Source organism: Canis aureus, chromosome 2, assembly GCF_053574225.1.
Source record: "Canis aureus isolate CA01 chromosome 2, VMU_Caureus_v.1.0, whole genome shotgun sequence".
NCBI lineage: Eukaryota > Metazoa > Chordata > Mammalia > Carnivora > Canidae > Canis > Canis aureus.
The window spans coordinates 36,182,395-36,195,600 of NC_135612.1; the positions used below are offsets into that span (position 1 = coordinate 36,182,395).

General features: G+C 32.4%; 1 protein-coding gene across 8 annotated transcripts in view; it reads left to right on the forward strand.

The window, feature by feature from the left end:
* The window catches only part of UBE3A (ubiquitin protein ligase E3A), a 95,820-nt gene that overhangs the window by 73,662 nt on the left and 8,952 nt on the right, over positions 1-13,206 (forward strand). For 7 of the 8 annotated variants that reach the window (XM_077868533.1, XM_077868508.1, XM_077868516.1 and 4 more), the window contains 5 exons: positions 2,210-2,354; positions 5,143-5,348; positions 6,045-6,209; positions 7,797-7,952; positions 8,038-8,111. In XM_077868533.1, coding sequence (XP_077724659.1) covers positions 2,210-2,354; positions 5,143-5,348; positions 6,045-6,209; positions 7,797-7,952; positions 8,038-8,111 — 746 coding nt within the window. The remainder of the gene's footprint in view (positions 1-2,209; positions 2,355-5,142; positions 5,349-6,044; positions 6,210-7,796; positions 7,953-8,037; positions 8,112-13,206) is intronic. The other variant, XM_077868543.1, reaches the window with a different exon arrangement.

Here is a 13,206-nt window from a genome sequence, read left to right on the forward strand (position 1 = left end):
ATTGATAATGGAGTCTGCTCTCATTTGTGAATATGAATGAGGAAGAACTATAGGATGCATAATTTAAATACCAGATAATCATTTTTTTTCACCTTGGAATGCATTATACTTTTGATATAAGCAGGTTTGTCTTTGTATTATAAGGGCATACATAAATATTGACTTATATTCCTTTAACACCTAGGCAGGTGGGAACTGGACGAAGGAAACTAGGAATGCGTTCCATGGCAATATGGGATGTTGGCGTGATGGGTAAACCACATTGGAGCTGACAATTCTGTTTTAGTTCTCAGCATTCTTTATTTTCTGTGGCTTGAAACAGGTTTCCAACTGGAACTATTTTTCCCCAAGTTTATTTTCAAAACTTGGGACAGGCTGTAAAACCAGATAGTGAATCTTTTGTTCAGAGATCAAAGTTGTTTTAAAAGGTTGCAACATAATGTGTTATCTTAATAATATTGCCCACTCTAGAACTAACTGTTACATATTTTTATTAAGCCTTCACATCTTTTCAGTATGAAGAATACTATCCCTTTTTTTTCTTTGCAGATGAGGAAACAGGCTTACTAGAGTTGCTTGCTAAAATTTTAAGTTTAAAAGTTAAGTGATAGTTGGAACTAGCAGAATGTTCTGTCTCAGTCTTCACAACAGTCTGTCACAAAAATAAGTTATCCTAATACAACTTGGCATAAAAAGGATTTTGTAAACATCAGAGACCACTGTTGTACAGGATATTTTTTAAAGCTAAAGATTTTAAATTCACAGTATTATAGAACCCAGAAGTTGAAGATACCTAAGATCATTTCAGCCTTTGTTCTTAAAACCTTTTTGACTGCAGTACCAAGTAAGGTATTTTGCATAGCATAGGTACATATATGCGTATCTGTCAGTACATATAATTAGGTGCCATTACTATGTGGAATACTTTCTGACTTTCTCCCCTGATAGTTGGTTTGAAACCACTAAATGGGCTACCCCCTAACAAGTTGCAGATGGCAGTTTGAAAAACATTGATCTAGGACAACTGACTTGATTCATGAATTCATGATTTTTATTTTAGTTTTTATAGACCTCCAAGAATATCCAAACTTCATCTAAAGTCACTACTTTAGGACTGTAGTTTAGTTATTTCAATGATGTTTGCATTGCTCAAATCCATTTTTAAAATCCTAGTTGTAATCATTAGTTGCAGTAATTTGAACACCCTTAAATATTCTGTTCCTTCAAAGTTAAAGTTTTTTAACAGCCAAATGGCATTTAAAGTCAGTGTATGTAGCAAATAACGTGGGTGATAGTGAGGGAATGCTGTTAGTAAATTTCAGATACATTAAAAAAAGGGGGGGCAGTATAAATATTTCACATTAGAATTTAGTGTGGATTTTTCTGATCTCTTAGTGACTGAGATCAGTTATTATGTATATTATTATGTATATTATTCTGTAGACACAAAGAAATATTTGGTAGAGATTTGTAGTTGAAAAATGCTCGATACTAGGGTTTTTGATAACTGTTAGTAAGAAATTAAGAGTAAAGATATGAGCAAGCGTATGTCTCATCTGCTTTCAAAAAAAAGTGTATATGAGATGTGTTGTGATCCATTAAGTGGCAATTTATACTAAGCACTTGTAAGAGACCACAAATTGTTTCCCTATTGTGGTTTTTTCTCTTAATTGAGGTTATTTTATTTATGGCTGATTGGATAATAGGAATTACTTCCTTAGTTTCTGTTCTATTAAACATAAAGAATTACTAGTGAACAAATTTGAAGTTATACTTCTATACTCCATTATTTTTTGTTGAAGTGATTTAGATTGAGTAGTCACTTATGTGTTTGGCTGTCATGACTTCTTTCCCTGTCCTAAACTTACAGCCCAGGTTTGTTATACAGAAGTAACAAAATATCTAATTTTAATTTTCTACTGTATGTTAACTTCATGACAAATCAGTAGTTAGAAAGTAACCTTTTAATAATTCTATGCTGGCTTATTTTCTGTCCTATTTTTCCATTATCTGTGAGACTGAATCTTTGCCTTTACTGGCTTTTTACCAGTTTGCTTCCTGTTTCCATTTAAAACAAATCAAGTCAGTATCTTTTATTTGCTCCATAGCCCTACTCCTTATTTTTATTTTTTGCTTCTCCTTAGTTTTATTTTGCTTTCATCTTTAAACTGGCAGTCATCTTCTTTTCACTTTATCTTTTCACCACTAGCTAGAGATGATCGCTATGGAAAATCCTGCAGACTTGAAGAAACAGTTGTATGTGGAATTTGAAGGAGAACAAGGAGTTGATGAGGGAGGTGTTTCCAAAGAATTTTTTCAGCTGGTTGTGGAGGAAATCTTCAATCCAGATATTGGTAAATATTTTAGTGATGTGATCATGAAGTCATATCTTTTCGAATTAAGGATTTTACCAGGGTTTATAGGTATTCTCAGTTATAAAGAGCAATAATAGGTTTTGGTACGTATTTCTTAGAGTCACAGATAATGACTGAATGTGTGGGTTTGGGGGACTGATTTGCATCACTCGTTTATTCAAGTTCTCATTTAGATTACTTAGTCAAATATTTTACTACAGGAAACTCTCTCTTAGGTAAATGAAACTGAAAACACTTTAAAATGGTATATTAGAACAATTGAAAGGTTTCTTTGCTCTTTTTACTCTAAAACATTTCGTCACACTCCTACCATTTCTGAAACGAGTTTCATACAATAGTGGTCTTAAGAATGTTCAGTGTCTCACAAGGGTATCATGCTCAAAGTTTGGAAATCTTGCCTGGTATCAAATTAAATTTTTTATTTGCTGCAGGATTTCTTGGATCTTAATATAATATTTTTACAAACTTTTTGAACTCCAGAACCCTTTTTCCACCCCACGTCTAATAACATTTACTCCCAGAAATGTTTTTGATGAACAGTTCTGGAAAACACTAATGTACATATGCCAGTCTGAAAGTGATGGATTTGAGTTTTATTGATGGACAAAGTAGAATGGGTAAAAGACTGCAACTTCTTGGATAGTGTTCTTAACTGGGTCAATCTGAACTGATTGATTGGGTTCCTAAAATATAACCACTAACTTGGTTACTAGGTTTGCTAATTTTTAAAACTGAATGTATGGCAATTAATAGGAAAAGGATTCCATGAAAGGTACCGTCAGAATTGTGAAGAATGGCACATAGAATAATGCATATGTCATTTCCATTAACCTGTGGATTCTCAGTGTGTACATTGGATTGACTTTTCTGTTATTAGGTGGTCATATATATGCATATATGTAAACAGAAGTAGACATGTTGAGTTCATAATATAAATGTAGTTAAGGCTATATATTTTAGCTAGCATTTATTAATCAGAAGGCTATGAAATTTGTTCAGAGTAAACCTACAGACATCTAAAACCATGCCTTTTTTGAGAAAATTTGTGAGCTTCATAGTTTTGGTAGACCTTAGATCTAGGTTCCTTTGTATCTCGACACATTAAACATTAGCTGTAAAGCATGCTTACGTTATATGTAGAAATACTTTTAAGAGAAAAACATTCATTAAACAGTTCCACTTGATAGTAAGGTAATTGAAATGATAGCAGTTAAAACTATCAAAAAGGAATATCTTAGAAGAGTCATCCTTTATGGTGCATTTCTTCCAGGGACTGGCAAAAATATGCCCAAGATGGAATCACTTTGAACCTTAAAATTACTATCTTTGATATACATAGATGAATGTAATGACCTGTGTAATTTATATTCTGATTAATTTGTAGTTTATTGCTCTTGAGACCAAAGACATTTGTGTGATTTCATCAAATGTATTAATTAATTGTAATTATTTTTGACTGTTCTTAACTCTGTTAATAACAACTTTATAACTAAGTGAAGTTTTTAGCACTTCAGTGAATCTTGTAACTTGGGGCGTATAAAAGTTTAGCTCTTAACTCTGAAATTCAGGGAAGAATTGTATAATTTTCAAACTTTATTTCATGAACATTAACTTTCACGAGAAAAATGTTCTAGTTTACTTTATACTGTTATGATCCAGGGGATATTTTACACTTCCTTTTGTATTTAACTTAATCTAAATGTGAAAATAAACATTTTTAAAGCTTTCAAAAATCATATAAATTGATGTACTTATGTGTCCTATTGATTTCTAAAGTTATATTGGAAATTGCCCGTTTTTTCAGACCTAATTTTTAAAAAATTTTTTTAAGATTATTTATTTATTCATGAGCTGTGGTGAGGCAGAGACATAGGCAGAGGGAGAAAGAGACTCCCTGTGGCAACCCCCATGTGGGACTCAATCCCAGGACTTCCAAGATCAGGGCATCAGCAGATGCTCAACCACTGAGCCACCCAGGCTTCCCAGACCTAATATTTAAAATATTTTCATTCAGTTACCCAGTAGCAACTGAAAAACATTTTAGTAAATTGAAAAAAGTCAGAAATTCATAAAATAACATAACCTTTTCCTTAGATATTCTGTTCACCTAAAGGGAAGAAGGTAATTCTGCCTTAGTAATGGTATTCAGATAGGTAAAACCAAACATTCCTACTTTTTAAAATGAATGATACAAAAAAGATCTCCAAGCTCGGGTTTTAAATAGCGAATGCCATGTGAAATTGAAAGAAGACTACAGATACAGACTACTTTTGTTTTACATACTGGCTCATAATTAATGTGTGTATTAAATAGCTTTGTGTTTTAGATATAATCTGACTTGACCAAATTTACATAGGCTTACATGCTTGGCTTTATCTGACTTTGTTAGAAAGGTGCTAGAAAAACTTCATGGGATCATTGTACAGTTTTGAAAAAACAAAAGCTTCCTTGAAATTAAAAATTGTTTTTTGAAAATAGCACATATAGATTAAATCTGTGTTAATAAGTTTTTATAAAGCTTTTTTCCCTTCAATTTTACATTTATTTTTCTATCATATCATTTGTATGAATACAAATTAATTTATCATTTGTATTAGTAGGAGATAAGAGAACTTGAATTTAGTGAACATTTTCCCTAACTTCTTGGAAAATGTAACCGAAATTGCTTTTTGCCACTACGTACAAGTTTGTGTAATTATTTTATATTTATATTTGTATCGTTCATCAGTCTTTAATATTACTGTATTTTTTAAATCATTTTTTATAGGTATGTTCACATATGATGAATCTACAAAATTATTTTGGTTTAATCCATCCTCTTTTGAAACTGAGGGTCAGTTCACTCTGATTGGCATAGTGCTGGGTCTGGCTATTTACAATAACTGTATACTGGATGTACATTTTCCCATGGTTGTCTACAGGAAGCTAATGGGGAAAAAAGGAACTTTTCGTGACCTAGGAGACTCTCACCCTGTAAGTCTGCTATTTTTTTTATTTGATGTTGTAGATTTTATTTAAACGTAAAACTATAGTTTATGTAAAAAAGTTTTCATTTGGAATTATTTTCATTTGTTAATATTATACCTAGTAAGATACAGTTGTTTTAATTTGTTGAAGTACCATGGACACTAAAAACTCAAAGGAGAAATTTATTGTAACTATCAGCAAGCAGATTTTGTAGTATTGATACTGTAGAAAAGGGCTTTTAAACATGTTTTGGTTTTTTGGTTTTCGGTGTGGGATTTTTTTTTCTTTTTTAAATGAAACCACATGAGATCGCCAGGTGAAATCAGAGCTACTCTGGATAAGGGGCTTCGGTGGCTACAGTTAGTATGTCTGTTTCTGTCTCCAACCCCTCCATTACTGTTAGACACCTCTGAGGTTCTCTCATAGAGCACAGTGTAAAATCCATTGCTAAATCGATGCTGTGATTTTCTTAGCAGAGAATTGGACAGATCAGTGACTGTCAATGTCAATCTTTCTGTATTGTAAACTATTTGAGGGACTGAAGGGATACTTTCTGTGCTTCAGGGTTTTTGTTTTTTCTTTTTTTTTTGTTGTTTGTTTTCTGTGCTTTAGTTCTTATTGTCTCTTTTTTTCTTCCTAAGAAGAGGGAAACTTGTATTTTATAGTTTTGTGGTAGCCTAATTTTTCATTTCTGGTTGTTAGGTCCTCTATCAGAGTTTAAAAGATTTATTGGAATATGAAGGGAATGTGGAAGATGACATGATGATCACTTTCCAGATATCTCAGACAGACCTCTTTGGTAATCCCATGATGTATGATTTAAAGGAAAATGGTGATAAAATTCCAATTACAAATGAAAATAGGAAGGTAATAAGTGTTTAATATCATCATTGTTTCTTTATTAACAGTTTTAAAGCATATATGCTTGTAATTTTTAAAGAAGTATCTAAACTAGTTCATACAGAAAATCAAGAAATCAGGTAATCAAATTCTTATAAGTGAAAGCCACAGTTTTCTAAATCTTTGGTGTAAGCTAGTATGAGTCTGTAGTTGGGCTAAACTTGCCCTTTTTAAGAAAAAGGACAGGAGTAGGAGATAGTGACACAATGTGGCTGTAATAAAAAGCAGAAACAATGTATTTATGATACTGAACTGTAAAGGGGAGAGAAACAAGGACCTCATGATTAGGATCCTTATCACCCAACAAATTATCATTGCCTTTAAAAAATATATATATATATATATATATATACATACATACATACATACATACATACACACACATATGTGACTTAAAAATACTAGTGAAAAGTGTTTTTTAAGTTAGATACATGTTTTCTGTAAGCATCTGGAAACAGAGGGGAATAACCCAGAACGTGACAGGAAACTTAAGGTAAACTATATAGTAAACCTTTAAAAACCATAGTTTTATAATATAATTTTTGATAAAATACTATAATCTCTAGTTAGGATACAAAATGCATTTAGCGTTTATGATTTGGTACCAACTTCTTTATCAAGTAAAACACCAACATTTTGGCTGAACTGGATAACAGTAGGCAACTTCCCAAATATTCTAGCATAGACAACATGAGGCTTCCTGGTTTGCTCAGATCTAGTACATTGCAGTTGTTCGTTTTGCAAATAGATATATACATGATTTAAATGTCTCTGTGTTCACACACCTGGTTGACGGACTCAAAATTGTATTGAGGCCTGCTTTTATATTCAGTCTTACTTAATATAAAATCAAAATTGAAACGTACATAATTAGTTTATGTACATGGCCTTTTTAGAGTTCAATATTTGCTGTTGCAGAGAGCTGTGAAATTGTTAAAGGTACAGACATACCTTGTTTTATTGTACTTTACTGCACTTTGCAGATGTTGCATTTTTTTATACATTAAAGTTTTATGGCAACCCTGTATTGAGCAAATCTGTCAGCACCATTTTCTAACAGCATTTGCTCACTCTGTGTCTCTTTGTCACACTTGGTTAATTCACATTTTTCAAACTTTTTCATCATTATTGTATTTATTATGACCTATGCTCAATGACTCTGACTCATTGAAAACTCAAAATGATGGTTAGCAATTTTTAGCAATATTTTAAAAATTAAGGTACATACATTTTTTGAGACATACTATTATTACAAACATCAGTTACAGTGTAGTATAAACATAACTTTTCTATGCACTGAGAAACCAAAAACTTCATTTGACTCGCTTTATTGCAGTATTCACTTTATTGTAATGAACTGAAACCAGCCTCACAATATCTCTGAGGTATGCCTGTATTTTCCTTTCTATGTGTAAAATATGAATCTTTAAAAATATTCATGAATGTTCATTCCTTCTCTGGGAAAATAAAAACAAGCTATGCAGCCCAGTATCTTGTTGTGTTTTACTTGTATAGTATATTATAAGAAGTTCTTGTGGTTAATGTTTTCTGCAGGAATTTGTCAATCTCTATTCTGACTACATTCTCAATAAATCAGTAGAAAAACAGTTCAAAGCTTTTCGGAGAGGTTTTCATATGGTGACCAACGAATCTCCTTTAAAGTATTTATTCAGACCAGAGGAAATTGAATTGCTTATATGTGGAAGCCGGGTAAGAAAGCAAAGTGTCTGAAAAACACCCTATTGTTTGTAATGGTGTGATATATATGTTAAGACATATTTTCTTGAATTTGCAGAATCTAGATTTCCAAGCACTAGAAGAAACTACAGAATATGACGGTGGCTATACCAGGGACTCTGTTCTGATTAGGTGAGGTACTTAATTCTTAAAAGGAAGATGAAATTCATCAAAGGGGTGTGTACTTCATGGTTTAGACCTTCATCTCTAGGTATTACTTAGCACATAAGCAAACTCACAAATTCTTAATCTATATTAGAAGTGTATTTATAATATCACCAGTTTTTATTATTATGATTCATTTCTTGATTGAAGTGTTTTATGTAAGTCACATGTTTTATTCTGCATTTGGGGTATAAATGACCTAACATTCCTAGTGATTCTGATTAGCATGTGCTTACTGCTGGTTCGAAAATGATGAAAATCATCGCTGAAAGTTTCTCTTTTCTTTTGAACCCTGTGTTAGTGAGCTGTTATTCTTGACCCTATTTGAAATACCCTTTGTGTGAAATTTACATTCTTTTATTTAATCTTTATAATCACATGCCAAGATACATATTAGTATTTGTTTTACACCTGAAGAAACTGAGCCCCAGATTTTCACAGAAAAATGTAGAGATTCCCAATCTTACGTGATTCCAAACAGATGCTGTTCAATACCATACTATCTCCTTTTCTGTACTATACTATTCAATCTTAAAAGACAGACTTCTTCCTCCCTTGTGGAGATTGGTAAACGGGGACAAAGGTGCTTTTTTGTTGCCTACTAGTGGGATAAGTTGAGGAATGCAAACATAACTTCTGGAGGTTGTTTCTGAAGGTAATTGCTCTAAGACTCCAGTATGTGAACACCAGAATTGAGTATCAGCTGTATCTAGAGATGAATAACATTTTATATTACATTATTTTTCTGTTATTTTATTCTTCCTGCTATGTAGGAGGATACTTGTATTTCTTCTTTTTTAGTACACCCTAAGTCATTTCTAGTAGCAATTATATAACTAAGCAACTGCTAATATGCTACTTACCTGAAGTTTCAAATTGACACATGAAAGGGTTGAGGACAAGATAAAACCTCACTGTGAGTCCCAAGGACTTCACAGTAGTATTTGTTAGTGATGTTAATCACAGATAGGTTTGTCACCTCTTAGTTTTTCTTTGAGAATAGTTGGAAATATTTTTTGTGTTCTTTATAGAGAAATTATTTTTTAAAGTTTTTATTTCTAGCTTATAACATAATTCCTACTTGATACTTAAGATCATATGTTAATGTGTGATTTGAAAGGCAAATGAAAAGATGGGTGTAGTAGCTTCCAAATCATTCTCACCATTAACGGTATTCTTAAAACCTTTTTAAACAAAATTCAAACTTCTTATTTTGTCAACATATATAAGAAAATATTCACTGATTAAATAGAATCTACAACTACTAGAAAGTTGAAGACTTACAATAGTTATTATAATACCAGGAAAAAATTGGCGATATTGTTATCTTGGTTGATATTTATTTCATTTTAAGTGTTCAGATGTTATTGAATTGAAATGAATAAAACACTTTGAAACTGTTTAATACATTTAAGCTAAAAATTAGTAGCATAACACTTGATGTAATAGAAAAAAACCAATAAAGGTATTTTAGTTTTTATTGTTAAAAATATAATTCTATTACAATTGTTACCAGTGATAAAGTTAATGAAAATAAATTTTTCAAAAACAACTAAATGTAAAACATGAACATTTAAGAGTCTAGCATTAATAAAAATAAAGTGTTAAATGTTGATTCTTAAGGAAGTTTTTGTGTATATGTTTTCTAGTTGCTGATAAAGCACTCCCTGATTTCATTTACTAAGAGACTTAGAGGTATCTTTTTAAATGGCCCTCCTTAGTGTTTTGGGGTGAGAGTCGAGGACTACTGCAGTTTCTTTGTAGTTGATACTGACTTTCTGTTTAAAAGGCTTGATCAAGCAACACCTGGGTGGCTCAGTCAGTTATGCCTTCAGCTCAGGTCATGTCCCAGTCAGTTATGCCTTCAGCTCAGGTCATGTCCCAGAGTCCCAGAGTCCTGGATCAACCCTCACATCGGGCTCCGAGCCTCCTCTCTTTCACTCTGCCTGCTGCTCCACCTGCTTGTGCTCTCTCTCTCTCTCTCTGTCAAATAAATAAAATCTTATTTAAAAATTAAAAAAAAAATTAAGATTTTATCAAATTCAGATTTAATTATCCTCTCCCCACAGTTAATGTGATTCATTTCATTGAATTTTTCCATATTATATCAGCCTTTTATTTCTAGATAAACCTTACTTAGCCGTGTGGTCTATTAGTTATAAATGTGTTGCGCTTTTATTTTACTAACATTTTAAGGTCTGTATTCATGAGGAATATTGACCTATAATTACCTTTTTTTTATACACATCAGGCTTTTGCTACCCTTGTAGTGAGTTGAAAAAGAAAACTGTTCCTTATTTTCAGAAATACTTGTGTAAGATTGGTATTTTTTTCTCTTAAATATTTGTTCACATTCACCAGAGGAGACTATCTGGGCCTGGACATTTCTTTGTTGAAAGTTTTGTTCTTTGGAGTTTTTAAAAATTTTATTTGGAAATAACTGTAGATTATTGGAATTTTCTTTTAAAGAAAAGTATAGGTTGGTCCTGTAATAGCCTCTCTACTTTCCCACAGTGGTAACATTTTGCATAACTATAGCACAGTTTCAAATTCAGGAAGTTGATATTGGTTCATCTTGTAGATCATATTCAGATTTCATCAGTGGTTAGGCCCTTATTTCTATGTACGTTCAGTTCGTGTACTTGGATCACATTGTATAGATTCAGATAACCACTATCCTCATCTTAGTGTACAACTTTTTCATCACCAGAAGGGTGTTGCTCTCCCTTTCTAGGCATACTTTGCACCCCAGCATGATTACCTTGAGATCCATCAAAATTGTCACATGAATCAACTAGTCATTCCCTTTAATTGCCATGTGTAGAATTGCATGGCATACATGTACCAGATTTGGTTTAACCATTCAACTGTTAAAGGACACTTGGGTTATTGTCAGATTTGGCTATTAGGAATAAAGCTACTAAACATTTAAGCACAGATTTTTGTGTGAACATAAGTTTTCATTTCTCTGGTATAAATGCCCAGGAGTGCAATCCTGGGTCATATGATAAGTACATGTTTAGATTTCTAAGAAACTGCCAAATTATTTTCCAGAGTCCCTGTACCATTTTTCATTTCCCTGGGGTATATGAATGATCCAGTTTCTCCATATTATTGCTAGCATTTGTTGGTGTCAAAATTGTTAACTTTATCCTTTCTCCTAGATAGGTTGTGATGATACCTCATTGTGCTATAATTTGAACTACCCTTGATGGCTATAATGTGGAATATTTTTTCATGTACTTATTTGCCATCTATATATTATTTTTGGTGAAATGTCTGGGGTTTTATTGAATTTTGTGTTCTTCATAATTTTTAGTCCTTTTTGAGGTATGTGCTTTGCAAGTACGTTCTCCTACTCCTGTAGTTAATCTTTTCATCTTAACAGAATCTTTGCATAGCAGAAGGTTTTCATTTTGATTAACCTTGATTTTTCTTTTATGGATCATGTTTTTGGTAAAGTCAAATCTAAGATTCTTGGCCAGCCTTAGGTCCTAAAGATTTTTTTTTTCCTAAAATTTTTTACAGTTTTACATTTTATATTGAAGTGTGTCCATTTTGAGTTAATTTTTATATAACATTTGAGATTTAAGTCAAGATTCACTTTTGGCCTATGGATGTCCATATGTTCCCATATAATTTATTGAAAAAGCTATCCTTCCTTTACTGATTTGTTTTTGCATCTTTGTCAAAAATCAGTGTATAATGTTTATATAAATCTTTTTCTGAATTCCCTATGCTATTCCCTTGATCTGTGTTTCTATCCATCCCTCTGCCAATACTGCACTGTCTGTATTACTATAGGTAAATGGTAAACATTAACATCAGATAAGAGTGCGAATGAAAGATTTCTTGTCTTTTCCATATTTTAGCTACTCTTTAACATACAAATTTTATATTCACTTTGACTATGCTTAAAAAACCTTGATGAAATTTTGATAGGAATTACATTAAGATCAAATTGGGGAGAACAGACATTTTTACTATGTTCACTGTCCAACCTATGAATACAGTATAATTCGTCATTTATTTAGGTCCTTTTATTAAAATGGCATTGTATTTTTAATTTTGGTTCCCACATGTTAGTATACAGGAATATGATTGATTTTTTTTTTTTTTTTACATGTTGATCTTCTATTCAATTATTTTAGAAGGTTTTTTAGGTTTTTTTTTTTTTTGAGACCTCTTGGGGTTTTCTTTGTAGATAGTCATGTCATCTCTAAATAGGGATAGTTTTGCTTATTTTTAAGTTTGTATGCCTTTTATCACTTTTTTTCCTGCCTTATTTATGCTAAAACTTTTAGCACTGTGCTAAATAAGAGTAGTTAAAACAAAAGCCTTGACTTGTTCCTGAATTTAGGAGAAAGCATTTATCTTTATCTCTTAAGCTTCATATTAGTGTAGTTGGTGCTCTACAAATTCAAGAGGTTCCAACCTCTGTACCTTGTTGTTGTTGTTGTTGTTGTTGTTGTTGTTGTTGTCTTGTCTTGTTTTGTTTTATTGTCTTTTGTTTCTTAAGATTTCATTTATTTATTCAGGAGAGACACAGAGAGTGAGGCAGAAACATAGGCAGAGGGTGAAGCAGGCTCCTTGCAGAGAGCCTCATGTGGAACTCGATCCCAGGACTCCAGGATTATGCCCTGGGCCGAAGGCAGGCGCTAAACCACTGAGCCACCCAGGGAAGCCCCCCTATACTTTGTTTGTTGAGCTTTGCTGTGAACAGGCTTTTGGCTTTTTGTTAGATGTTTTTTCCACATCTGTTGCTAGAAGCATGGTTTTCTTTATTCTCTATTTGATACAGCACACTGCATTAATGGATTTTCCATTATTGAACCAACTTTCCATATCTCAGTCATTTCCATTTAGTTCATTGTCACATTTGACGTGGTAATGGTGGTTGATTATTTCTGTGTCTTGAGTTCATGAGATATACTGGCCTATAGTTTTTGTCTTTTTTTTATGTTGTCTTGGTCTGGTTTAAACATTAGGATTAATTCTGGCCTCGTAAAAAGTTGGGAAGTGTTCTATTTGTAGGAGAGATTGTGTTAAGGTGGTACTAATT